Source organism: Hyperolius riggenbachi, chromosome 3, assembly GCF_040937935.1.
Source record: "Hyperolius riggenbachi isolate aHypRig1 chromosome 3, aHypRig1.pri, whole genome shotgun sequence".
Classification (NCBI taxonomy): Eukaryota; Metazoa; Chordata; class Amphibia; order Anura; family Hyperoliidae; genus Hyperolius; species Hyperolius riggenbachi.
The window spans coordinates 237892157-237919642 of NC_090648.1; the positions used below are offsets into that span (position 1 = coordinate 237892157).

A 27486-nucleotide genomic window follows, 5' to 3' on the forward strand; every position below is an offset into this window, starting at 1 on the left:
TGTCTCACAGTTATGTTTAGAAACTTTAAAAAGTAGATTTATTGTTTTATCTTTGCTCAATGAAATAGTCTGTCACGTGTTTCAGAGTGTTAAAATATATACCGTAAACTATGTTGACCATTTTACCTATCCACTGCTTTTAGAAGCCCAGTTCTCTACCAGGAAATTATTTTATGGCTGTAATTCCTTATCAGTGAGGGATGCTACAGTCCGACTGGGTCCCGAATACAGAAAAACGATTAGTTGCATAGCTGAATATTAACTCTTTCAGACAGAGAAAGAAGAAAAGCAACACAACATGTTTGTGTGCTTGGCAATGTACATAGTCTTTCTCATGTCACATGTCCTCTAAGCTTCCCTTAATATATGCGTACCCAGTTGCAACTATTTGACTACATCAAATACAATACATTGCATAACATTTCCTATATTGAGGGTAAATAATTATTCCACCATGAAGATCTCTCCTGACCCAGGAAGAAATTCCTCTGTCACTCTAGCTAAAGGCTATTAGGCTAATTCATTGGTAATAGCTGGCTTTGAAGCCTGAGGGCCCTTTCACACTCGAGCGGTGCGTTGCATCAAACTGACGAACTGCTACCGCAGCTTAATGAAAGTCTATGGAAAAGTTCAAACTTCGCACGTTGTGCCGGAAGTGCCTGAATTAACACTATGGCATACCTACATTACCGTGCGGCTCCTGCGGCAACCTTTTTTAAAAAGTTTTTAAAACAGCGTTGCAACGTCGGGGCGCGCATGCACAAAAGCATATTTTTACAATACGCTTCTGTGCACTTCCGCATACCAAAAGCAGGAAGTGACCACAAGCAACACCATGTACTAACGCAGTGTTCCATGTAGGCCTGTTTATGGCAGTGCCATGTGGTGCGGCGGGTGCTCCAATGTACAGTGTGAAACCAGCCTCCATGTTCTTCCCTGCCTGCTTTAGTGTAAAGGTGCATGCTAGAATGATTATTGATCAACACTAATCTACTTTTAAAAATAATATTCCAATATAAATGCAATATATTTTGACTAGATAAGCATGTTTTAAATGTCCATATTTGTACAAACAGTCAGGGGCGTATCTGGGTCATATAGAGCCCATGGCAAACACGGAAATTGCGCCCCCCCCCCCCCCCCCCGCAGGTCAGAGCTGGGGGGAAATTGAGCCCCCAGCCGGTCAGAACCCCCTTCCCCTAAAAACAACATACTTTCTTGTGTAAATGTGTTGTGGTTGCTTGTGTTTTTTGGCTCGGGATATTGCTTAAGTTACTTTACTGTAAATATCTCTTCTTTGTCCTCTTTTTTTAAGAATAAGCCAAGTGCGCCTTACATACATAAGTAGCCATGTTCCTCAGATGACAGAATTAATCTGATCTGAGGTCTGACTGACGGGGAGGCATGGGGCAGACAAGGAGGCGCAGCACAGGTGCAGCACTGGGGTAAGTATGGCAGCACAGCATAGGAGCAGTCATGGCGCCCTTGGTGCTTTGGCGCCCATGGCACAAGCCCTGCCTGCACCCCTCTAGATACGCCTCTGCAAACAGTACATTCACACAAATAAAAGCTTAGATAACAATATGACTTACTGCATTGCTGCAAGGTATGTCCTTGACTTTCAGCCATGCAAGATCTAAAGTGCCTTCTCCTTTGTAGCAGGACTGCAGCCTCTCTTTAATGCGGTCATTAATTTGTTTGAGAACAAACACACACAAAGCAGATTCATCCAGGGATTTCATGCGCCTTTTCTGTCCTTTAGAGAAGATGGTAAACAAAATATCATCACCAGGTTTGATCCCCAAAGACTTTGCAAGTATTGTTCCAGCTTTGGACAAATAAGCTGCCTGAAGGAGCCTGTACTCCACACCATTTTTCTCACATCCAATAGGAACCTCAACGTAAGAATTGAAGGCGGTGTCCTCTTTGCACAAACGCACTAGCTTGGAGGTATAGACTTGTTCCTTTGTAGTAGAACCTGGCAGAGAGGTCATCTCTGGTTGAAGAGTTAGGAAATAAACATAGTTGCCACTACTGAAACCATATATATAGTAGATGTCAAAGTCCGGAATAACATTAAATGTATCTGAAGGTATTTTTATCATTGAGGCCACAAATTCATCATGGAACACGTAGGCAAACATCCCATCAGCTTCTGAATTCCTAGTTAGCTTTCTGCTTGAAATGGTTGGAAAGTATTCCGGTTTCCCATCAACTGATGTGGCAATAAACAGTTTGTCATCAAGATTGTTGTTTGAAACAATAACTCCAAAAACTGAGCCACTTTCATTGACTCCTGACAAGTAGTGTTCTTTCTTATGGAATGGTTCACCAAGTTTAAAGAGGTCCTCGAGCCTGAGAAGCTTGCAGATACCTTGATAAAGACTTCCGCAAGCTATTAACCTGTTCTCTTTGTAGTCTATTAGCAGCATTTTGTTTACATTGTTGGTAGAAACTAAGGGCTCGTTGCAAGGTTGAACTATCCTAGGAGGATAACACTTTGGGTTGTCTTCATCTGGGCCTGTCTGATGGGTCAGCAAGACCTTCAAGTCTTCAGAAAGTTTATAAATTCTGTTAATAGCTCCTAGATATATATGTCCAGTCCTTACATCAACCACCAAGTGATTAAATGTCCAGTCAGCTTGTTCAGCATAGAAATTAGTTAAGTTTTTCTTTATCTGAGTGTTTTTTTGGATGAGAGCCGACACTGTGGCAAATAACGTGATGTGGGTAATTGCACAAATACAGTGCCATCTTATAGGCCCCATCTTAGTACTTCAAATGGGCGACTTCCTTTATTCTTCTGGATAATAACTGCTCCTTTGTGTTCTCCTAGAAGAAATAAGAATATGATCAATGCATGAGCCATAACCATTAGAACTACAACTCCATACTTTAAGAATTATTGTTCAAACCACATTATATCATGAAAAACTATTGAAGATACTTAAACATATCCATTATTACTGCTCAGTACAACCCAATGCATTTTCGGTCTCAGTTTAACTCCACGAATAGTATTTTCTGCAATTTTTGTCACAACTACATTAATGAAATTAAAATTAAAAATTAAAAAACATTTCAAGTTGAGAAGTAAAAAAATAGAAGAGAGATCAAGAAATTATTGGTATTTGCCATGTAATTTGTTCATGTTGTTTGATCCCCAGCGAGCCTGCATGTCATCATCTTTACTACTGTCAGACAAGAAAAAAACTAAACAGCACCAACTGCTATTATTTATAACCACACCCCTTAACAATGTGATAGGCTAAAAGGTGTTTTTATTTTATAGATATACATATGCTCAGAGGGAGATACTGGTTGCTTGGCAGTTGGAAACAGCTGTTTTTTCCCACAATGTAACAAGGTTTACAGACAGGAAACAGTCAGGACCTAGGTGGGAGGGGTTTCATCACAATATTAGCCATACAGACGCTCCTGATAATCTATTCAAGAAAAAGGTAAAGATTTCTCATAGGAAAGGTGGTATCAGCTACTGATTCTGCTGAAGTTCAATGCTTGGTTACAGTTCCTCTTTAAAACAGAAGGTATTTGAAAGCATTCAGCTTCATGTGAGTAAAAAGGTACTCCTATTATGCATTACTTCAGGTCAGTAAGGGGATATGCAAATCACTCCAGAGCCACCGATCTATAGAGCATGCCCGTGGTCTATTAATTTTGTAAAGCCATATAATCCAGCTTGAAATCAGTTGCTTCAGGCGGTGTTTTGGCCTTCATCAGTGCAAAGAAAGAATTGCCATAGCTCTAAACTAAGCTGCTATGCAATTGCAGTATTCTCATGAGACCAAGAGGTTAAAAAAAATATGCATTTTATAAAATAAAAAAATGACAACAATTTGAACAATGTGGTTAACTTCTTTCCTGCTGAAGAGAGTTTTGTCTATTACTATGGGACCAGCTGGTAGCACTACTGAATGTAACAGACCACAGGAGATTAATAACCTCTGTTGCCAAGCAACTCCGTACAGATGCTATGGGCAGTGTTAGGGTGAAAGGGTTAGAGTGCCATTCCAAGGCTATGTATCACTGCAAGGATCCCTGTGGCATACTTTATGTGATGCTGAAACCTCTTTAGCCTAGAAAATCACTTCATTCCATGGGTTGCTATGTGTCTGAAGTGGCTGTGGGTCAGTAGAAGGGTTCCCAGACTTGTAAATCTACATCATGGAAAACAGAGGGTGCCCTATGAAGTGTCAGCTCTCAAGTAACATATAATGGAGTTTAGTGGAAAGCTGGCAAATGCTTCAGATCCACAATTAAAGCTTTAACAGCTTGCCTGCTAGCCTCATCAGAGCACTTATAGTGCCATACTGTAAAATAACACACACTGACAGCAGCCAATAAACACCCAACAGCATATTAAAATAAATGCATACCATACACTACTGTACAACTTATTTATATGTTTTTTTCTACATATGGCTCTGTAGTAGAATCCATGTGATTTTGTACTGTAGACTAGCTAGCCCCTACCCCTTGTACAAGTAGCACCAGTGTCATACTGTACCACACTGTGAAAACCAACAAACAAACAAACAAGTGTGTTAGCAGGGCAGGGGGCTAGGGGTACAGACAGGAAGTGCTGACTAGGCCCTCTGCTGCATGTATTTGTAAACACCACACCTCTGTTGTCTTCTCACATTTCCTTACAGGAGCAAAATCAATAGTGCAGTACATATGCATAATTGATCAGTGGCTACTGTTTAAGCTTCCTCTGCACATAGATTTGAAAGAAGAAGATAACCAGTATCATTGGTGATTTACTAAGACTGCTAGGGAGAGACTTTCTGTACACCATTAACTCTATTGCAGATGGATTCCTCTAGTAGACTGTCTTACTTAAATAAAGATATATACAGCTAAGCCAGTTCTTACTCTGTCTCTCACAGCAATCCATTCAAACCAAAACAGGCTTAATCCCAGAATTCTGCAATATTTAATCGAGTCATTCAGTCACTTTCAACAAGAAGTTGTATTGTTTGATAGGGGAAAAAAAACTCAAATGTGAAAGACACCAGACATTGTAATCGCTTGAATGTATCCAGTATGCATTTGGAAGAGCAATGCCAGAAAGTGCCCAGCTGTTCCTGGGAAAGCACACTGAGGATCGGTTTCAGATCACTTCCAGAGAGCAATGGAGAAGGAGCTTAGTGACTCTGCCAGAGGACACCTAAGGCAAAAGCTATGAAGTAAATAAAACCCAGCAGTATGCCTACTGCTAATCTGCCAGTGCATTATAGTGTTTATTTTCACCCTGCGCCTGCATAACTTTGTAGTTTCCTGGGACACAGAAGGCCATGAATGGATGATAGCTGGCCTGACCTCTGTCCCAGCTGCAGTGCAGTTTCTGCCAGTGCAAACACACAATACTAACAAAACATACAAGCAATCACAGCTCTCCCGGAACAGGTTATGTTATTATATGTAAAAATGGGTGTCTAAGACCCTCATTTTGTGATTAGCTGAAAATAAAATAAAACTTAAAGACACTTAAAATTCTTCACTGTGAAAAATAACACCAATTTTTGTTCAGCATTTAAACACATACAGTACCAGGTTTACGGCCATGTTAGTGACCATAGTACATAGCCATGTACAGTAGTGAGCGAATCCTTATCCATACTAGACAGTATAATATACAGCCTTACTCCCTGGGCAGTACTGGCTATGGTTACAAACAAGTCTCCTATGACCCCCCCATATTCAGATGACTTTGTGGATCGCTGGGTAGATTCCATCCGGAGTCCTTCCCATGCTGGAAAAATATTTAACCTTGCTGGGATGCTTTATCAACACTGCTCCTGATAAAGGAAGAAAACAATGCTTCATGCAGTATTACGAGTATGCCACCTCTGCATCTGCAGCGGTTACTGCAGGCAGCATGGCAATATCCAGGCGTAACTTTGCAAGTATGCAATCTGAGGGCAATGGGAATTTCATCTGGGCATGTAGACAGTTTTAGTTAGTCCACGTTTGCCTTAAATTTCAACATTCTTCTATGATCGTTACACTTTGTATCAACTCCCGGTATGAGCCTTTACCAGATAAGGGTTGTGTTGTCCATATGCTGTTAAAGTTTCCGTGCGCAGGTAGCGGGTTCCAATTTCATCAGTACTAACACAAGCAGAACACTGCCTGTTAACCCATCAGCACCTCAGAAATGTTTGCATTAACCTGGTAAAGCACCTGACACTAATGGGTTACTGAGCAGTGTTTTTGTTGCATTAGTAACAGTAAACTGGCATGCGCTGCCTGTGCATGGCAACATTACCGGCGTATAGTACATAATGCCCAAACTCTCCTAAAGTAAGCCAAAACACAGATAGATTCTGGCCCAATGTGCCAAGCCAATCGATACTTATTTGATCTAACATCTAATAGATTGTGATAAGATTCCTGCAGCATACAGCATGCTCAGACCTGGTACATTTCAGTAGAAATCTGAGCGCTGATCGAACTGCAGACATTGTTATACTCCGTACAGTGCACCGATATGCAGCCAGCAATCCTCCACTGCGATATCTTGTGTACAATAAATGACCAGCAAATTCAATCAGATATTGGATTGGCTATAAAAATTGATACAATTATTATTAGCCTTACTTGACTAGATGACATGAAACAAGTATGAAAAACTAGCTGTTTTACTAGGCTTACTTGTGATGTTCTAGTAAAAGCCACTAGCACTGCAACTGTAACATTCTGATTTCTAAATTCCATAGAACAATAATATGTATTCCTTATAAGCAAATGTCAGCAAAACAGCACTGCAAGTGTATGAACCAGTGGCTAACAGTAGGGGATGCAGTAGTTGCAACCACACTGGGGTTCCTGGACCAGAGGGGCCCACCAGTGACATTTTTGCAGCTGCTGTTTTAGCACCTTAATTGGGCTATGCAAGAAATTATTACCTCTCTATGTGCTTTAAATACTGTAGTAATAATCATCTAACTGTTCCCCCGTCCCTGTTTAAATCTCTCTGACATAGTGATTGTCTTTGGCAGGTTTTGGTGTTCTATATCAATAGAGTGTTTGGAGGCTCAATGTATACCTTGTTCTCGTGTAAGTAGTTCCTTAGCTAAATTACCGGCCTGAAGCTTGACATATTATAGGTTATTATGACTCTGTATGGGAGCTGAATTAAAATTAAGAACAGCAGTCATGCCAATGTGACAGTTCAATCTTCAACTTAGATCTTTAAAGGACAACTGAAGTAAAAATATGAAGGAAGCCATATTTGTTTCCTTTTAAACACAACCAGTTTGTGGCAGCCCAGTTGATCTATTTGGTTGCAGCAGTGTCTGAATAACACCAGAAACAAACAAGAATGCAGCTAATCTGGTCAGATATAACAATAATGTCAGAAACATCTAATATGTTGCATGCTTGGTCAGGGTCTATGGCTAAAAGTATTAGAGGCAGAGAATCAGCAGGACAGCCATGCAACTGGTATTGCTTAAAGGATACGGCCAAGCAAACTGAAAATGCACCTGCGCAGTACAGTCCCGATGACGTCAGCCAGACCACATGACCCGCGCGGTGGAGTGCAGAAGACGCCGACCTGGAAGGCATCCTGGCAAGGTCAGCTTCAGCAGCGGAGGAGACCGGGAGCCACCAAAGCTGCGGTGAGGGCACGGGACGGCTGCCAGGGGCTGGAGGAAGCCCCAAGTAAGTGGATTTTTATTTTTCAGGTTGCCTGGACGTATCACTTAAAAGGAAACAAATATGGCATCCTTCATATCCCCCTTGCTTCAGTTGTCTTTTAAAGCATCCCTAAAAAAAAGCATTGTGGTAAACACAACTAAATCCCACTCCCTGATTTCTTCTGTCCTCCATTCTCCCAAGCGGTGCCAAGCAATTCAGAACTGAACAGGCACAAGTTGAGAACCGTGTGTGCACAGCAAAAAGTAGTGCTTGTCCACGAGAAAGCACTCACATTCTTTCCCTGAGCATGTGTTGTTCAGAATTTGCACATGCACAGTTTAGAATTGTTCGTTCCTCCACTAGGGAGAACTTCCAAGGGCCTCTTTGACTGAGTCAGTCAAAGAAAAAAAAAAAAAAGGACCAGGCAACGTGAGAGACCCAGAAGACAATATGCAGCATCACACTTCTCAGGATGAGGTAATCTAGCCCTCCATGGGTTTAATACAATTGTTTTTCCCAGATTCAGGGGAACTTCAATCCTTAAAGAGACTCTGTAACAACAAAAACCTCCCCTGGGGGGTACTCACCTCGGGTGGGGGAAGCCTCCGGATCCTAATGAGGCTTCCCACGCCGTCCTCTGTCCCACGGGGGTCTCGCCGCAGCCCTCCGAACAGCCGGCGACTGTGCCGACTGTCAGTTCAATATTTACCTTTGCTGGCTCCAGCGGGGGCGCTGTGGCGACTTTCGGCACGGAAATAGACGGAAATACCCGATCTCCGTCGGGTCCGCTCTACTGCGCAGGCGCCGGAAACTTGCGCCTGCGCAGTAGAGCAGACCCGACGGCGATCGGGTATTTCCACCTACTTCGGCGCCGAGAGGCATCAGAGCCAGGAAGGTAAATATTGCGTCACGGCTGTACGGAGGGCTACAGCGAGACCCCCGAGGGACGCAGGACGGCGTGGGAAGCCTCATTAGGATCCTGAGGCTTCCCCCACCCGAGGTGAGTACCCCCCAGGGGCCGTTTTGTCGTTACAGTTCCTCTTTAAAGCCAAAACAGGAAAGTCCCCTTTAGAATAATTTCTATGGGTACAGTTGTTGGCGTCAACAATACATTTTTACATCAGATTCCATAAAATAAATGTGTCCTCTTTCTTGACAAATAACTGTCACAGACCAATTCTACAGGCAGAAGTACAGCAGCTGTAGTGTTAAATACCATATGGCTGAATAATAAGACAATCTTACAGAAATTCTTCAGTGGTCTAAGCATATACAGCTGGAAGGATCACATTTCAGCTATGGTATATTCTAACAAATTCCACATTTGCATACTTCTTTGTGCGCTGTCTTTGCCAATCTGCAGAGTTAATTCATTTGGAGCATCACAGGGTCTAACTTGCTGATTTCCACAGGTGTCTGAGATTCACTTTTTCTCACTGAATATTTTTCCTGGCTGTCCTGGTGACATGTACACATTGAACGGCTGACTATATTGTCACAGCTCTGTGAATGGAAAACTCCAGGCGGAACTTTTTATCTGGATCAAGCTATTCTCTCAGTCACATCTCACTCTGCCAATTTCACACAGAAATGCACAGGCGGGTAGCTCCATGCAATATAACAAAGGAGACTTCATATCTCTCCGCCATCATTTATCAAGCCAGTAGAGAGAGAAATCCCGGCAAGAAAAGGAAGACGTGTCTTTCTATTTTTCATCACTGTCAGCAGGGCACCCAGTGGCAAAAGGGGCAGTAGCAATGAGGTACAACTGAAAATGGATGCAATAACAACCATTTCATTTAAATATGGAACAATAACATCTTTGTGAAATTATACTCATTTTATCATCAAATAGCTTATGTTTTGGTCTTCTTCAGCTATTCCTGGAGACTACTTTAATGTAACCCTTTAAATGGTTAACATAGATGTACTGGGGTATTGCTATGTTGTTAAAATACATTCACACAGAGTTTTGTAACCTAGCAAATAATGAATCCCGTATGAACAAATGTATATTATCATTTGGAAATGAAACTTTTTTTTCAAAATCCTTTGGCCATCAGAGCTTGCTAAAAGTAAAATAAAAAAATAAATAAAAAAAAAAACGCTCCCATTGACTTGCAATAAAATTGCAGTAAAAGCATGGTAAAATCATGGTAAAATTGGTGCGATCACGATATTTCTAATTTTACTACGATTGCAATGCAAGTCAATGAGAGAATTTTTTTCAAAAAACACTTTCTGATGGTCAGATCTCATAAGGCGAACAAAAAGTATGAAATTATTGTTTTAGAACGATTGTATCATGTTGTAAAATTAGGACAGTTCTAACGGCAGATTCTCATGCATGTTCCTGATGCTCACATAGGCCCTTATGTGTCTCCCAGTCAATTCACACAGGCGGCAGATCCAGCTGCACATCCGCTCCCATGTGAATTGGCCAAAATTCACAAAGTTCCCAAAATACGGGGAGAATGGGGCAGGTTTTTCAGAAAATGGTGTGAACGTTTTGTCAGTATTCAAGCATTTTGCCTGCGTATACACTGTAGTCCAATGCGGCTTCTGTCATACTATTCATCATCAATTATTTACGGTTGGATAGCACAAATATTTTCCCCTTCAACAATGTTAAGCTTAACCTCCTGAGCGGTATGGACGAGCTCAGCTCGTCCATCACCGCCGGAGGCTGCCGCTCAGGCCCTGCTGGGCCGATTTTCTTCAAATAAAGTGCAGCACACGCAGCCGGCACTTTGCCAGCCGCGTGTGCTGCCTGATCGCCGCCGCTCTGCGGCGATCCGCCGCGAGCAGCGGCGAAAGAGGGTCCCCCCAGCCGCCTGAGCCCAGCGTAGCCGGAACAAAAAGTTCCGGCCAGCGCTAAGGGCTGGATCGCAGGCGGCTGACGTCAGGACGTCGGCTGACGTCCATGACGTCACTCCGCTCATCGCTATGGCGACGATCTAAGCAAAACAAGGAAGGCCGCTCATTGCGGCCTTCCTTGTTTATTCTGGGCGCCGGAGGCGATCGGAAGAACGCCTCCGGAGCGCCCTCTAGTGGGCTTTAATGCAGCCAACTTTCAGTTGGCTGCATGAAATAGTTTTTTTTTTAATTAAAAAAAACCCCTCCCGCAGCCTCCCTGGCGATCTCAATAGAACGCCGGGGAGGTTAAGGGTCAGATTAAAAAAAAAAAAAAAAAAAAGTTTATAAAACTATGCGTCCAGAATGGCAAAGAAATCTTCTAGTGATAAACAGCATTTCTTTGTGGTTCACGTTCAATTAACAACACTGTTTTTTGCCTTTGTTTTATATATTATACTATGCTTCTTTGTTTAACCAGTTACAGCTCTATTAGCTGACACTTATGTATCGTTTTATATTCCGAAAGCTGGATGGAATTAGGCCATGCTTTATGTACGTGCGAGCAATAACAAAGAGTTAAGCTGCATGTAATGTGAATGTGACGGGTGACAATGACACTTATCCATGATGGGGGTTCTTGGCAGTAATTTGCAAGCTAATTGAACAGTAATTAGCAATGACTCTTCAAAAATCTTTAAAGCCAAAAACAGCTGCAATTTTTCCCAGTGATTGTCAGACGGTCCCCAGACATCACATGACCTCATGTTTTGAAGGCAACGCTAGTATCAGCAGCAGCCATGTCACTGTAGTTTAACGTCCGGTTTATCGTTGACATTAAAAGTGGCTTTCTAGTTGAGCATCCTAATGAAGACCCCCCTTTTACAAGTTCATCTGTGCTGTTGCTTCATTTTGTGCCTAAGGAAACAAAAGCATTATCTTCAGCACAACTGAAATTACTATTAAAACTGACAGAGGGATACTCCTTATTTAATCAAGTCATTTGGACTCTGAGACAGGTAAACAGTTTAGACAGTTGAACAAGGTCTTCCATGTAACAGCTGTTGTTTAAGGTCTCGCTTGTCAAAGGCATATCAAGCATTTACATTTTAGGGTGTAATGCATTAAATATGTATTACACTTTTGCAGTTATCGCAGACTGCAGTTATTGTACTGATGATGTGCAAAGTACTGTAACACAGAAAGCAGATTTCACTCATCAGCAGCCAGAAGACATTGCTGACTGATCTCTCTGGCTCACTGCCATTTCTGGTCTTACTAAATAAGGGCATATTATTAGAGGACGAAGCTAGAAAAGAAGTTTAGATGATATTATAGTAAAGCAACCACAAGAGATGTATGTACATGTGTGCTTGTAAAGCCCTTATCACCCACATAGCAAACTAGGCATGAGCCTACAAGAAGATGGACATACAGGGACCTGGCTCCCATTTCCTCTGAGCCCCCTCCCCCTTTACCAAAAGTGGAGACAGAAGTTCAGCCTTGCCTACTGCCCCATTGTACTGTAACTCCTCTCTGGTGCATGTTTTTGGTTCTACTTTGTGCTGTGCCTGCTCTGTATATGTTCTACTGTGTATGTACATATGTGCAACATGGTAGTGTAGTGGATGGCACTCTACCTTGCAGCTCTGGAGTTTGGAGGCAGGAAATTTGGGCATCTGCAGCGTGAAAGTACCTCCCAGGTCGTGGCTTAGCTTCCGATTGGAAGAAGCTCACAGGAGGCGGGCAGCGGCGGGGACAGAGGTGGGGGAGCGTGCATTCAATGTCATCCGGAAGGTTAATAGACGGCTAGCGACAAGGAGACTGTCACTAGCTGGGCACTTTTTACAGGGGGGCACAGGAGACCCCGGGGGGACTAGAGGCAGCAATAGCGAAACCCAGAGATATGTCATTATGCCTCGGTGGTCTCTTAAGATTTCAAATACCCACATCGGGTTCTCTTTAAATGTAGCTTCCAGGGGAAATTTGGGAGTCCACTATTTGAAGCCACATGCTTTCCGCTATTTTATCAGATTTTTTTGGAAGCCAAATTTCCCCTCATAGCCGCAAATAATATGGGCATCCAAACTTCTTCAGCGGAATATATTTTACGGTTATTGTAGCGAAAGTGTAGTGTAGTGTAGACGATATCAGTGGGCATCAGTGTTGGGCCTGGTTAGGGTTAGGCATTGGAAGAGAGGGCTTGTGTTAGAATAGGTTTAGCATTGGTAAAACTCATATATTACAGGAATATTATCAGAATAACCACTGCCCAATAGTAGAATATTGGTTATTTTACTGATATTGCTATTTCAAGTGCCCACATTTCCAATTTTGCATGTGTGCCTGGAGAGCCTTGCTAGGAAACCATCTGCCTGGAATTTGTAAGTTCTTCCTACGTTTGCGTGGGTCTCCTCTGGGCACTCCAGTTTCAGGAAAACTGAAGTGAGAGGGATATGGAGGCTGCCCTACTTATTTCCTTTTAAACAATACCAGTTGCTTGGCAGCCCTGCTGGTCTATTTGGCTGCAGTAGTGTCTGAATAACACCAGAAACAAGCATGATTGTAACTATGATTTTAAGCTTCTCAGAGGGTAAGTAACAGGACTATGAGCTCTGTAAAGCGCTACATAAGATATCAGTACTATACATAATACCGTTTTCTCCCCAGGAAATTTTGTCCATCCGGGTGGCATGAAAAAGTAGCCAGGTGGGGTGATATGACAGAATGCAGGGCTGGCGCTTCTCTGCTTACAGCAAAGGAGGAGATGAGCCGATGACAGCCGGGTGCTCACCAAAACTAGCCGGGTGGAGCACCCGGCTATAAGAGCCTGGGGAGAACACTAATATATATATATATGTGTTCTTCTCACCAGCACACAAGCAGCAACACCATAAAGACTCTCCTCTGGATTGGGTAGAAGAAACCTGTATTCATTTAGCTGCAGCAATCCCCTTCCAAGTTAATTTAAGCAAACCTGTGTCAAAAATCTGCTTAAAAACTTAGGCATGTACAAATATAATGAAAGATAATAAGGATTTTCCTCCCCCTCGCACAATCTTTTCTCTGGCCTGGAGGCTTTAGAATTCATTTTTTTAATCTCTGATTGATGCACGAGAAGTCTGTGCTCTGCCTTCGCCTTTCTCAGATTAAGTATGTTTGTCCTTCTTTCAACTGTCATTTTTACAGAGCTGATTTGCAAATGAAAGAAGGGATATGACTGGGTTACAGTTTCTGTCTTTCCCAAGAAGAGCTATATTAGATTTGTGTAAGACAGGTGCCCACTAATCCTGTCACCAGTGTCACATGACTAGAGATGGTGACAGATGGCCAATGAGAGCAGCTTAGTGAGGGAGGAAAGTGGAAAGAAGAATGTATGACTTTTGGGCTGACCCCCTCCATATACATATAAAAAAGGCAATTTCATAAAGCAAGGAAAATGACACTGAAGCAGAATGTAGAGCATTTAAAACATGGCAAATTGTTTAAGGTTTGCTTAGGTTTGCTTAAAGGACAACTGAAGTGAGGAGAAGCTGTCATATTTATTTCCTTTTAAACAATACCAGTTGCCTGGCAGCCCTGCTGAGCTATTTGGCTGCAGTAGTGTCCGAATCACACCAGAAACAAGCATGCAGCTACTTGTCAGATATGACAAGAATGTTAGAAACACCTGATCTGCTGCATGCTTGTTCAGAGTCTATGGCTAAATGTATTAGATACAGATGATCAGCAGGAAAGCCAGGAAACTGGTATTGCTCAACAGGAACTAAATATGGCAGCCTCCATATACTTCTCATGTCAGTTGTCCTTTAACTTCACAGGTCTCTGGCTCAGAATTATACTGTATTAAATATCCCAATGCATCTTTTCCCATGTCTTCAAGCAATACCCGTATCCACCCCGTAAATTCTGATATTCTCTTCTCAGGAAAAAGCCATCTCAAAATGGTAATGAGCTGAGACCCAGCACAGCAAGGGATGGTACTTGTAGGCACCCATTTCATTAACTTTTCAGTTATGTCTCATGAGAGGTTTTCACACCTCATCAATAAAATACATTTTCAGTCTCCAACTAATTAGGAAATACTAAAAAAAAAAAAAAAGTTTGGTATCACTTCTTTACCTGCTTTGTAGTACTTTTTCAGTTGACAGCTGTCCGGGCAGGATTGTGTCTAGGGATATAACACAAGATCACACTGCATTTGGCTGCTGGGAAGCGGAATGATGAATGACATGTGTGGGTCGGGGAGGCAAACAGAAGCACCTTTACAGTTCAAAAGATCAAACTGTAGAGAGTCTGCTTTCACTTGTATAATGCATGACAGATTGTTTAAGCCCTGGCAGCAGTAATCAGTGACGTAAACGTAAAGAAGGTAGACTGGATCATTCCGTAACCAAAATGTAATGTTAACTCAGTTAAGAAATATCCAATGCAGGTGCACTTAGGAATGTTAAGGTACTACTTCAGATTCCCCTTGGAGAGTGTTAATAGTACTGCTTCTGCATTGTCATGTTCCTGGTTCCCTGTTGCTGCCTTCTGCATCACACCCAAATACTTCTGTCTCGTTTGTCTTTGGTGCATTGCTGAAGTGTCCCCAATTTCTTCTTTGTTAGTTATTATCAAGGCACTATTTCTATTAGCAGAAATCTTACTATAAGACAGTTTCTAACATAAGTGCTGGTGGCCAGGACTTAAAGAGAACTAGATATTAAGAAGCTAAAAGATTTTATACATACCTGGGTCTTCCTCCAGCCCCATAAGGCTGGATCGCTCCCACCCCGCCGTCCTCCGCTTCCTGGATCCGCCGGTACCAGGTCCAGTACTTTCAAGCCAGTCGGCGTCAGCACGCGGCCTATTGTCCGCATCACAGAGGCTCCCGGCATATTCTTACGCCTGCGGCTGCATACTGCGCAGCCACACGCGTAAGGATATGGAGGGAGCCCCTGATCATGCGGACAATTGGCCGCGTCCGCCGGAAGTGACGGGACCCGGTACCGGCGGATCCAGGAAGCTGAGGATTGCGGCGTGGGAGCGATCCAGGCTTATGGGGCTAGAGGAAGCCACAGGTATGTATGAAATCTTTTTCTTTTTTTAAGTCTCCTTCCTCTCTGGTTCCCTTTAAGCCCCATACACAAGCTCAACAGCGGTCTTTTATGCAGCACAATTATCAAACAACTTTTGTTGTGAAACAAGTTGAACAACCCAAAAAAAGTTGCTCGCTATTGTTCACACAACTGATAAGACTGATAAGACCTCAATCCAACTGTTGGATTGACGTCTTATCAGTTGTGTTAAAGGTTCATACATACCTACCAACTATCGGTCCAACTATCTGCCAAACTTGTCTGTTAAGCACCATTCACACGCTCAACAGAGATCTTTTATGCAGCACAATTGTCAAACAGCTTTTGTTGTAAAACAAGTTGAAACAACTAAAAAACATAATTTGATATTGTTCAAAAAGCTGATGAGACTGATAAGAAGTCAATCCAACAGTTGGATTAACTTCTTATCAGACTTGTCAGCTGTTTGAACAATAGCAAAATACTTTTTTTTTTTTAGTTGTTTCAACTTGTTTCACAACAAAAGTTGTATGGGGCTTAACAGACATGTTTGGTAGATAGTTGGACAGATAGTTGGTAGGTGTGTATCAACTCCCAATATTGTCAGGTCGTAGTTGACTATTTAACACAGAACACCTCATCTTTCTCAGCTTCCGCACGGAAGCGTGACATATCTTCCTCCTCCTGCTCCGATTCTGGTACCCCACTTAACACTCAGTCGGCCAGCACCGCCAAAGTGCCATCACCCCAAGGCTCAGCGGTGTGGAAATTGTTTTGTGTGTCTGCCTCAGATGAGAGCAATGTCATCTGTACTCTCTGCCACCGAAAATAGAGCCGTGGAAAGACCAAAACCCGCATAGGGACAACTACCTTACGAAGGCACATGATTACAAAGCACAAACTGCAATGGGATGACCACCTGAGGAAAAGCAGCACACAAAAGCACAGCCACGCACCGCAGTGGAAGATACCAGGCCGCAATTTTTTCTCAAAAAAGGCGATACCTAAACTGTACCGTGATGTTGAAAGGCAAGTGGTGACATCTCTGGCACACAGCGTTGGGTCAAGGGTCCATCTGCCCACGGATGCCTGGTCTGCAAAGCACGCTCAGGCCTGCCCAAAGACTAAAACAGTCCACACACACAGCATCTCTGCCTGCAGGCTGTGTGACTGCCTGCCCCAAGACTAAGTCGCTCCCCACACAGCATCTCTGCCCACAGGCCGGTTGACTGCCTTCTCCGCTACCACCAACAGGGTCCAGGACTCTAGGTGGATTCCTGAATTTTTAATGCCGCTGCTAGATAATAAGGTTGTTGCTTCATTGTGGACAGAACAAATTTGATGAGCTGGACTGTTCTATCATTGAGCTACCACAGCCCGGCAACCATATGGGCTTGAAAACCGCCACGGCCTGCACTCTCGGCATGGTGGGCACCAGTCCAGCACTGCAGTCACTACACAAACAGCTGTTTGCGGTGCGTTACACAGTGAGTTTGGTGTGTCAGTGTGAAGCAGTACTCTAATTACACTCCCTGATTGATGTATATACATGCAAGATGTTTTAAAGCACTTTAGGCCTGCAATTTAGCATTCAATGTGATTTCTGCCCTTAAAACGCTGCTTTGCGTCAAATCCAGATTTTTCAAATCAAGGAGTGAAAGGTTGCCGGCACTACAAGGCCTATCGCCGTGTCACTGGGAATGAGGATGGACAGATGTTCTAAAAGCCACCTTGATAATGTAACAGTTACTGCGTGCTCATGACTAATTGGCGAAACATACATGGATCAGCCTCAGAAGAAGCACCGCCGTGCGAAACGGCCGTTAGGCTACCGCTTTTGCCCTGCACCCACCACCGCCACCTTTTGATATGGTAGGACATCCTCCTCTTGCAACTGTTTGAATGCACAAGATGTTTGCACATGACGATTTTTCTACAGATGATGATGTTTTGTACCTACCTTTTTGAATGTCATAATTTTTACAACAACAATGGTGATTTAATTCACAATCTGAAACACCATTAAAACAGCAATCACTACAGTGCCTGATTCAATTGCTTTTCTTTTCTGATGCAAATCCAGATTTTTCCCCGGGACTTTTGGTGTCCATCCCACTCATCCATGCAAAAATTCAGATGTTAGACCCCTTGAAACATCTTTTCCATCACTTTTGTGGCCAGCATAAGTGTTTCTAGTTTTCAAAGTTCGCCTCCCCATTGAAGTCTATTGCGGTTCGCGAAAGTTCGCGAACCTAAAATCAGAGGTTCGGGCAATCTCTAGTCAGAAAGCCTGGTCTGCATACTTGTTCTGGGTCTGTAGCTTAAAGGGAACCTGAAGTGAGAGGAACACAGGTTACAATCCTCATTCTCTAATAAATAATGTCCGCTGCCAGACTTCTGTGCTGATGCTCTGCCTCTAATACTTGAAGTCACTGGCCCTGAATGAGCATGAAAATCAGATGCTTTGACTCCAGTCTGACTCCACTAGTTGTATGCTTGTTGCAGGTGTGCAACTCAGAAGCAATTAACAGCTTGACAGCCAGGCAAGAGACTGTTTATAATGGTAATTGAGATGGCAGCCACTGCCCTCTTCAGGTTCCATTTAAAAGTATTGGAGATTTATTATTTATTTAAAGTATTTGTATAGCGCCGACATATTACGCAGCGCTGTACAGAGTATATTGTCTTGTTTCTAACTGTCCCTCGAAGGAGCTCACATTTTAGTCCCTGCCATAATCATATGTGTATGTATGTATGGTATAGTGTAGGTATTGCAGTCTAGGGCCCATTTAGGGGGAAGCCAATTAACTTATCTGTATGTTTTTGATATGTGGGAGGAAACCGGAGTGCCCGGAGGAAACCCACACAGACACGGGGAGAACATACAAACTCCTTGCAGATGCTGACCTGGCTGGGATTCGAACTGGGGACCCAGCGCTGCAAGGCTAGAGCGCTAACCACTACGCCACTGTGATCGAGGATTAACAGGGACAGCAAGGCAACTGGTATTGTTTAACAGGAAATAGACATGTCAGTCTCCATATCCCTTTCACTACAGGGTAACTTTAAAGTGGGAATAGAAATCCCCGGAATCATTTTTGTTCAGTAGGGTAGGACCAGCCTCACTACCCTCCCTCAGCTGCTTCCCCCTTTTTAGGTGTGATGAAGGGCATTGGAATGACTGAATGAGGAGAGGGGGGGGACGCTCAAAGTACATTTCTAGTAATGGGGACAAACCTGCTGGGACACAAAGGAACTTCTGTGACAGTGATGGATTTGGCTTGTAAATATACATATAACACTGAAATCCATGCTCGTACAGGTCCTCTATAAACCTATCAAATTTGAAGCAGACAAACCGAGAGCCCAATATAGTGTAGCATGTATTGGAACAAGGAGGAATAATGACACGTAAGTATTATACTTACAAACATGGGTTACCATTTAGGCAACCACTGTATAGGCAGGTGGGGAGATTAGGCCTGTCCCCACTCAGGACTAAGATGTCGCTCTCTGTAGATAGAGGAAAAGAGGGTGTACCACCCTTCCACCAGGGGTGGAAAACTTGATATATGGATGTAAAGAGGCGCCAAAAGGATAAAATATGCTAAAAAGTTTTAAACATTTAGGTGGCAGTAGTGGACCAGCCACACCAAAACACACATGATGCTGTTGCTTGAGGTTAAGATAATTTATTCACATACTCCAAGATAAAACTGCAAGCTGTTATTGGACCCAAAGCTGTGTGATACTCCGGTTGTTTAATGCCTGATTAAGCGGGATTGTGCCTGTGAAACGCGTTGCAGTTTTATCTTGGAGTATGTGAATAAATTATCTTAACCTCAAGCAACAGCATCGTGTCTGTTTTGGTGTGGCTGGTCCACCACTGCCACCTAAATGTTTTAAACTTTTTAGCATATTTTATCCTTTTGACGCCTCTGTACATCCATCCATCAAATTTAAATGTCAACTCTGATTTTGAATGAAGGTGGCCACTAACTGTCCAATTTCTAGCGAAAAATCGTTTGAGCGATCAGAAATTCTGATCGGACGAAAAATCGTTCACTACACCATCAACTTACTAATCTTTGCTTCCTATCTATCATGACCACCAAGAAAATCCAAATTTTCGTTCGACGAAAATTCATTCGGGCGACATTTTTTTCACTCGTTCATAATCGATTGTGTCCACCAATGGAGATTATTTACAACCAATCCGATCAGAATTTCTGATCGCTCAAACGACTTTTCGCTAGAAATTGGACCGTTAGTGGCCAGCTTGACACAGATAATGCTGCTAATTTCTTGAAATGAATTTAAAGCAGCCACATCCCCAGATAAGTCTAGGGGACTAGGTCCCTACCCAAATTATATTTATATTTGATGCTATTGTTCTAAGAAAAAAAACTTCCTTTATGAAAGTCAGTAACATTCCCTACGCATCTATGCACAAGGTATAGAGCTGCCAGCAGAGTGGGAGTTACCTCCTCAGCACAGAGCAGACATCTGACAACACCCATCTCTTCCTTTTCCTGCTGAGAGAGATCAAGTCTTTGTGGTCAGCACTGCAGCTTCAATTTTACAGAGTTCTATTTATCTCAGCATGCAATCAAGCATGTCACCCTTCCCACACACTTCCAGCATGTTTGCAAATGCCCCTTTTGTTCCTCTGCCCATCCTGCAGTAATCATCTGACTGTTTTGATTCTTGATGTGTATTGAAGTGTTTTGGTAATAAAAGACAGGTATGCGCTAGTGCTATGATATAATCGGCAAAAAATAGAAAATAGAAGTATTAACACACTGAATGCAGTGACAGGCTCTCTTTGGTTTACTAGCCTCCAAAGGCCATCAAACTCAGAATTAAGGTGCAGACATACTAAACTATAAGACATTGGTTTAGGCAATAAAGTCAACAAAAACTGAATCCATCTAAACTTTGTTAAACAAAATAAGCACATGTCATGGAATCTTCGGTCATTTTATTGATCAATCATTGATCCAACATGTCCATTCCTTATCTTGTCACACAAGTGCCAGGAGTGAGAAAGGAGCTCATAAGAAAACAAAAAACACAAGTAAAAAATATTAAATGGAACATGTGAAATTTAATGGAATTTAATCTATGCTAGATATTCATTTAATCCATGTTAAGGTTTATGGGATTACTGCGCTAGTCTGACATATAGGATAGAGTTATGTACATGTCATTTTCATTCATTTTACAGTACAGCTCAAAGCTAAGAGAATGCTAATAACTTCACAACATGACATGCAACCTGCATTCAGCCAAAGCTGCTCCTTCATTACTTTGCATGATTGGCACGTTAAACGATCATTATATTCTATCCACACATTCAGCCATTTTCAGATGCCTTAGAAGCAAATCCAGGTAGAATTAGAACTGCCTCTGCAAAACTTCTCATTTAACATATGAAAAGCCAATACATGCTTGTGGATGTGGATTGCCTCTGATGTCCAACCCTGGAACTAGTTCAGTAAGAATGTTAAAGTAGCAGAAACTGCTAAAAATGCTGAGGCATGGTTTTACAACCAAAACGCCTACCGGTATGTAATGCCTAAATTATTACAGCGTGGCAATATAAATCTTTGGGTCATCAATAAAGCAGAAACACAATACCTTAAAGATCATGATTTATGAACTCATTCTACTTTGATATTCTGCAGTCATAAGGAACTCATCTCCCCCCTCTATTTCAACACCCAAAATAAAGAAGAACACAAAATACAGCGTTGGGATACTGGCTAAACATTCTGATCCATCAAGATATTCTTCCATCTGCATTCATGAGCTTATGTTTCTTTTGGGTGTGTGACCTTATGCCCCTTTCAGGTTTATAATATAAATATATATAATGTAGCACAGGGGGTAGGTAGTGGATGCTTTTCCTTCTGGGACAGGCACAGTGCAAATCAGGCTTGAAGACAGTCTTTCACCAGTCTTTGTGCTCTACGGGCCATTTACAATATATACAAGAAAAACAGCTAACAAAAATATAAACAAAAACCATCACTAGATGGACAACTTACTATAATTCAATGCTGAAAATACTGTTCACTTGGTGCAAACCTACTGCTTGTCCCAAAAAAGAACAACAGTAATCTAAGCAAGATCTCTTTACAGCACAAAAGTGCGATACCGTTTTTAGTTCCCCAGTTTGTTTAGTTTTGTTCCCAGTGCAGGACTCCTTATATTCAACAAACTGCCCTATTATCTCATCTCCGTACTCGTCTCAGGGAGAACAGCAGATCCTGTAGTGAAGCTACTCAAATGGAAGCACAGAGGAGTGAAATCTTATGTACACACTACCCATCACTCATGTGCATACACAATGTTACATTCATGAATCCAGTATAATTTCTCGTTGTGTGTTAACCTGTGCATACACTCGAACACATAGAAAAACACACACACACACACACACACACACACACACACACACACACACACACACACACACACACACACACACACACACACACACACACACACACACACACACACACACACACACTTTCTTGCTTTCTCTTTTTAATCTCACTATACTATCTGGCTTTTCCCACAAATGGCCTGACTAAGCAGTAAGTATTTTATACCCAAGAATAAAACCACGTAGGAAGCAGGTCTGATACCACGCTGAGTTTTATAGTGAGGAGAGAGATTGTTCATAGCATCCAAATGAGATGGCTCTTTCAGAACCGGATGATTGTATGGAGGGCTGAGCTCAGTCATTATCTGTCTCTGGGTCATACTGGAGCTGAAAGAGTCTGGCAGCTGCATGTTGCTGGAAATCGCGCCATGTACCCCAGGCACTACCTTGTTAAGAGAGCGCCCATCACTATCCGAGGAGCCAAACAAGCAGTCTCAGCATTGATGCAAATCACAAACAATCAGTGTCACCACATTTATTTGCCATATACTGCAGAGAGAATAGAATACCCAAAATATGAAAACGAGGAATTGTAATTGGAAAGGTATTCCCTGTGACTGGATTGTTTCTGACTACAGGTCATTTGATTTAACAATAATAATGAACTGTTTCCATATACAGCAGCAGAAATGAGCTTTAGATCCAAGCAAGCATGCACATTTCCCCAGACATGAACTAAGCCAATCAAATCCTTCTGTTTAATTAATTAGCCAATTGATCAGCAACTACTGGGTTTGATTGACTCTGCTTTCAGTCAATGGAAATTTGCATGCTTGAATTTAAAGCCCCAGTTCACCCTCCAAGATTTTTCCTTGTTAGCAAAAGTAAATAGGGACTATGCCATTCCCATTACTTACACATCTTTATTATTTCATGCAGCTCTTTCAGAGTCATTCACATAAAGCCAGTCACATAATTTATAGATTTGTGCACAAAGTACATCGCTTTAGGCAGAGTGGGCTTTTCTTCCTCTGAACAGAGCCATCACCTGACCCTATTCACCACTTCCCTCTGCTCACTCCTGTGGAGCACAGGGAGGAGGTGGGCGGGACCAGCTCTGTGCTCACAGGAAAATACTGGCTGGTGCCCTTTTCCAGCTCCTCCCCGACTACATGCTGTGCTTTATGATGGGATAGGAGAAGGAATTTGGACAGCTTATAGACTGCTATACAGGCCAGCCAAGCAGTATCTGAAACTAGCAAAGACAGTCAGCATTACAAACCCAGCCAGATAAGCAGTAGAAAATAAATGATGCAATTATGTTTTATGTGCAATCTACAGAACACCATGTAAGTGAAAAAAAAATTGAAAAGCATAAGTGGTAAGTATGCTTACCTCCACACTTCAAATACTGGCCAGGACTATCTGCATTGAGTTTCAGGTGGTTTGGTTTCCGCCCACATCCCCAAAAAATGTGAGTAAGCTATCAGGGTTTTCTTTATTTTCAAAAGCACTTATTGAGTCACATTTTTCTAGATCAGGGGTGGGCAAATTACGGCTTGCAGGCTGTACCAACCTGCTTGGCCATTTCATCCGAAATAGTAGGTGAACTGGCTTGTGGCATCCAATGGACACCACGCCAGCTCACCTGTCATAGGCGACAGGAGTCTGTATTCCGGCAGAAGAGCTACAAGAAAATGGTGTCTGAAGTCTATTTGTGCCTCCAGTGCTGGGCTCCAGCAACACTTTTCCTGAGGCCCTGCTCTGCCCAGTGGAGCGGGAGATTTGCAGCCGGACCTGGCAGGTGAGTACATTGCTTTTCTATTCAAGTGCACCTCTAACACCAGAGCTAATAGGGCACACTATATGGGGGGGGGGGGGGGGGCAAGGGAGATTAAAGGGGAACCCTGCCTTATGTTTTATGAGGGAAAACGTTGCACAATATTTGTTTGTTTTTTGTAAGGGGGACAATGCAGCCAATTAGGTTTATTTGGGGGTATTGCTGTCACAATGTGTGTATTTTGGCAAAACACTGCCGCATTATATTTATTGTATGCGGGAACACTGCAGCATTATGTGAATTTTAGGGGAAACGATGCGCACTATATGTATTTTGAGGGGACACGCTGCGCATTATGTATAATTTATGAGAACTGCGGATGCCTTATGTGTATTTTATGAGATCCGTGCCGCATTATTTGGATTTTATGTGAAAAAGATGCTGCATTATGTGCATTTTAAGGGAAAGGTTGCCGCATTTAGGGGGAAAACTGCCGCATTAAAGGGCCAATCCAATTTAATGTTTCACCTAAGTCTTCCCCTAGGAAATATTTCATCTTCTGTTTAAAGAACTAACACTCTGCAGTTGAAAAAAGTACCAAAAGTAGGTTAAAAGGTTCTGTCAAATTGATTCTAAATATTTTCTTGATTGCTGGTGGCCTAAAAGGTATTCTATTGATAAGGTGAACGTTTACCAAGGAGAAAAGTTAGGAGAAAAAGTGAATTGGATCAGGCCCCATGTGTATTTTGTAGGGAAATACTGCCAAATAATGTGCATTTTGTGGAAAACTGCTGCCCAATTATGTGTTTTTTTCTGAGAAAATGCTGCCAATAAAGAGCATTTATACTTGAGACCTGCAATCCATTAGGAGGTACGTAAAGTTAATCTGGCAGCACAGCTAATCAGCCACTGGAAATACTAAATGGGGGAAGGGGTGGGAGAGCTTCACCTCAGAGGGCAGCCTTTGATTGATTAGTCATTTTCAGAAACGCCATCACTGTCCTGGCCGATTACTCATCCATAAATAAACAGGGATTGGTTGCTGATAAAGAAAAAAAATAAATGCCTGTAGTGCATGGTCAGTATGCATTTTGTAGTGGAAGTGACAAGTTTAGCTTAGGACCACGTTAATGCTTTTTAAATATGCGATAGTTTCTGTAATCAAGTCCCAAATATATTTGTGGCCTTAGAGCAATAAAAGCAACATATATGACGTTTATCCATGTTTATGAATGAACAAATTCAGTTATGTCTATTGACTATCTGGTTTTAGCATCAAACATTATTTACAGCTTGACTTGTTATCATGGCCAGCAAACTTGAATGACATTGTCATATGATGAAATCTGTCATTCCCCAACATTAGAGCCAAACCTACAGTGACAGCTGTCAAAGAGATCTATTAGCATGAATTAAAAAGCAGAGTGTGAGAATTAGTGTTAAAAATTGCATGCGAGTTAAGCTGTATGGGAAAAATCGCAAAGATGCCAAAAATAATTAATTAATTCGGTTGGCAGAAGGTGCAATATTCCCTAAAGCTAAAAGTGTAGAAGACCTATAATAAATAGCGGCTTGTCAAGTTTCATTCATAAGAGGTGTACTGACTGCTAGACAGTTTTACTTATGAGAAAAGCAATAATAGCTTACAACAGGGGAATACCTCATAAATAAACGAATGACTCTCATATTTACTTTATTTTATTTATATTTTTTCTTTACTCCACATGCGGAAGTATGAGAGGGTGCTGCTAAATCTTCAGCTTTTAGCACTTAATTAATTCCGAGAAAAATGACACCTGTGTCACATGAAAACAGGTACACTTCATTAATAACACTAAAAATGTCACCTGTGTTGGTTACAGTTTTTTCACATACTGTATGTAAGCTCCCTCTCTTCAGCCTACCATTTGTCCCCAAAGCGAAAGCAGAAAAAATTGAAGGCCTATCTTCAGCTGTCCCAACTTTTCCATCCAACAACATATAGGTCTTCGATTTAAGAAATACATTGTAGGCCAACTGTACAACGCACAATACAATAAAAGGGTATTCTTCGGTTAAGTACTTAAAAATATGTATATTTTTTACATACAGACAGTAGAAGTTCTGCATTTTGTCTTTGCTGCAGAGCAGGACTTGTACTGCGGCCCGAGGGAGCAGCCTAGTTCTGCCAAACTGTAACAGGGAGGGAACAAACTGATAATAGTCCAAGCACCAGGATGGACTGATCTCGTCGCTTGGTAGTATAGTGAAGATTATTATTTAGCATTTATATAGCGCCGATATCTTACGCAGCACTGTACAGAGTATATATTGTCTTGTTACCTAACTGCCCCTCAGAGGGGCTCACAATCTAATTCTTACCATAGTCATAGATCTATGTATTTATCATGTAGTACATGTATACAGTAGTGGTCTAGGGCCAATTTAGGGAAAAGCCAATTCATGTATTAATGTATCTGTATGTTTTTAGGATGTGGGAGGAAACGGGAGTGCCCGGAGGAAACCCACGCAGACACGGGCAAGGAACTTCACATTGTCAGCTGTGGTCAGAAGCAATAGAATCACATTAGTAACAGAATTGTAAATTTTTCTCAGGTAAGATTTTTTAGCGTATTCAGAGAAAACCACAGTTTTATAATTTGTATACTTAACTCATTGGGGACAGCAGACTCTGATCACTTTAAGGACCATAGCCCTTTTATCAGGGTTGTGCTTCCTGATCACTGTGATTGGCTCATAGTGATCAGGAGGTCAGGAGCCAATGAAAGCAGCTGCTGACCGATGTACGGATTATGCTGTCTTTAGACAGCGAAGATCTATGCCTGTAAGTACGCACTATTGCATCCCTGCAGTACATTTACCCGTTTAGATGAATGTACTGTTGGCCATCGGCAAAAACAGGTGAACACTTGGCAAAACGCATGCATTTTGTATAGTGCAAGTGTGAATATGGCATAGAAATGAAACCGTGCTCTTGACGAGTTGCTTTGGGCAACTGCTCACTTTTACTCCAGTATTCTTGATAAACCACTAATGATCCTAAAGTCAGAAGAGTCAATAATAACTGAACTGACTTGCTGCTATTCCTAATAGCATTTCTAACTTTCTGCTATATGAAAATCTAAGGAAGTAATGATAGAAAACAAATGCTGTCATCCTGTGCCCTGGTGTAAGTCCACTGTGCTGCTATCATTCCACTGTCTTGAATTCCGTCTCACTTCATCAAGCTTCCCAGCCTTTAGAGGTTTACACTCTCCCCGAAGATCCGTCTCTTCAACTAACCCTACTTGACATAACCTGGCATCTACAAACCCTAAGGATACTTTGCAGCAATCCACAAAATCATCAACTTACCAATTACCTATGTGTGGGTCCCTGCTACCTTAAGGCTGACCGCTTTGACGATCAAGGCACCTCTCCACCAGACAGCATTATTGTTTTATCTGTAACCACATGACTCTGCTGCTATTTATGGGATTATATTAGGCAATGCCTTTCTGTTTAGTGTTTTTGACAGGAGAATATTTAACTCCCCTGAAAGCAGCCAAGGCCACACGTGGCAGAGGACAGGTGATGAACAGCACGCCACAGCTTACAGACACGGAGCACAAAAGCTTCTGCTAACGTCCATTTAATCTTCAAAACAGCCTTTCCATCTTCTGTTATGATTTGCATACATAATCCCACACTGGAGAAACTTGATTTGTTTTACAATTAAACAGAACTACAGTAGG

At 42.1% G+C, this 27486-nt stretch overlaps 1 protein-coding gene across 5 annotated transcripts in view; it reads right to left on the reverse strand.

Annotated features, from left to right (window-relative positions):
* The window catches only part of PLXNA4 (plexin A4), a 910299-nt gene that overhangs the window by 799125 nt on the left and 83688 nt on the right, over positions 1–27486 (reverse strand). For all 5 annotated transcript variants that reach the window (XM_068276018.1, XM_068276020.1, XM_068276021.1 and 2 more), the window contains exon 2: positions 1593–2832. In XM_068276018.1, coding sequence (XP_068132119.1) covers positions 1593–2768 — 1176 coding nt within the window. In that variant the 5' untranslated portion in view covers positions 2769–2832. The remainder of the gene's footprint in view (positions 1–1592; positions 2833–27486) is intronic.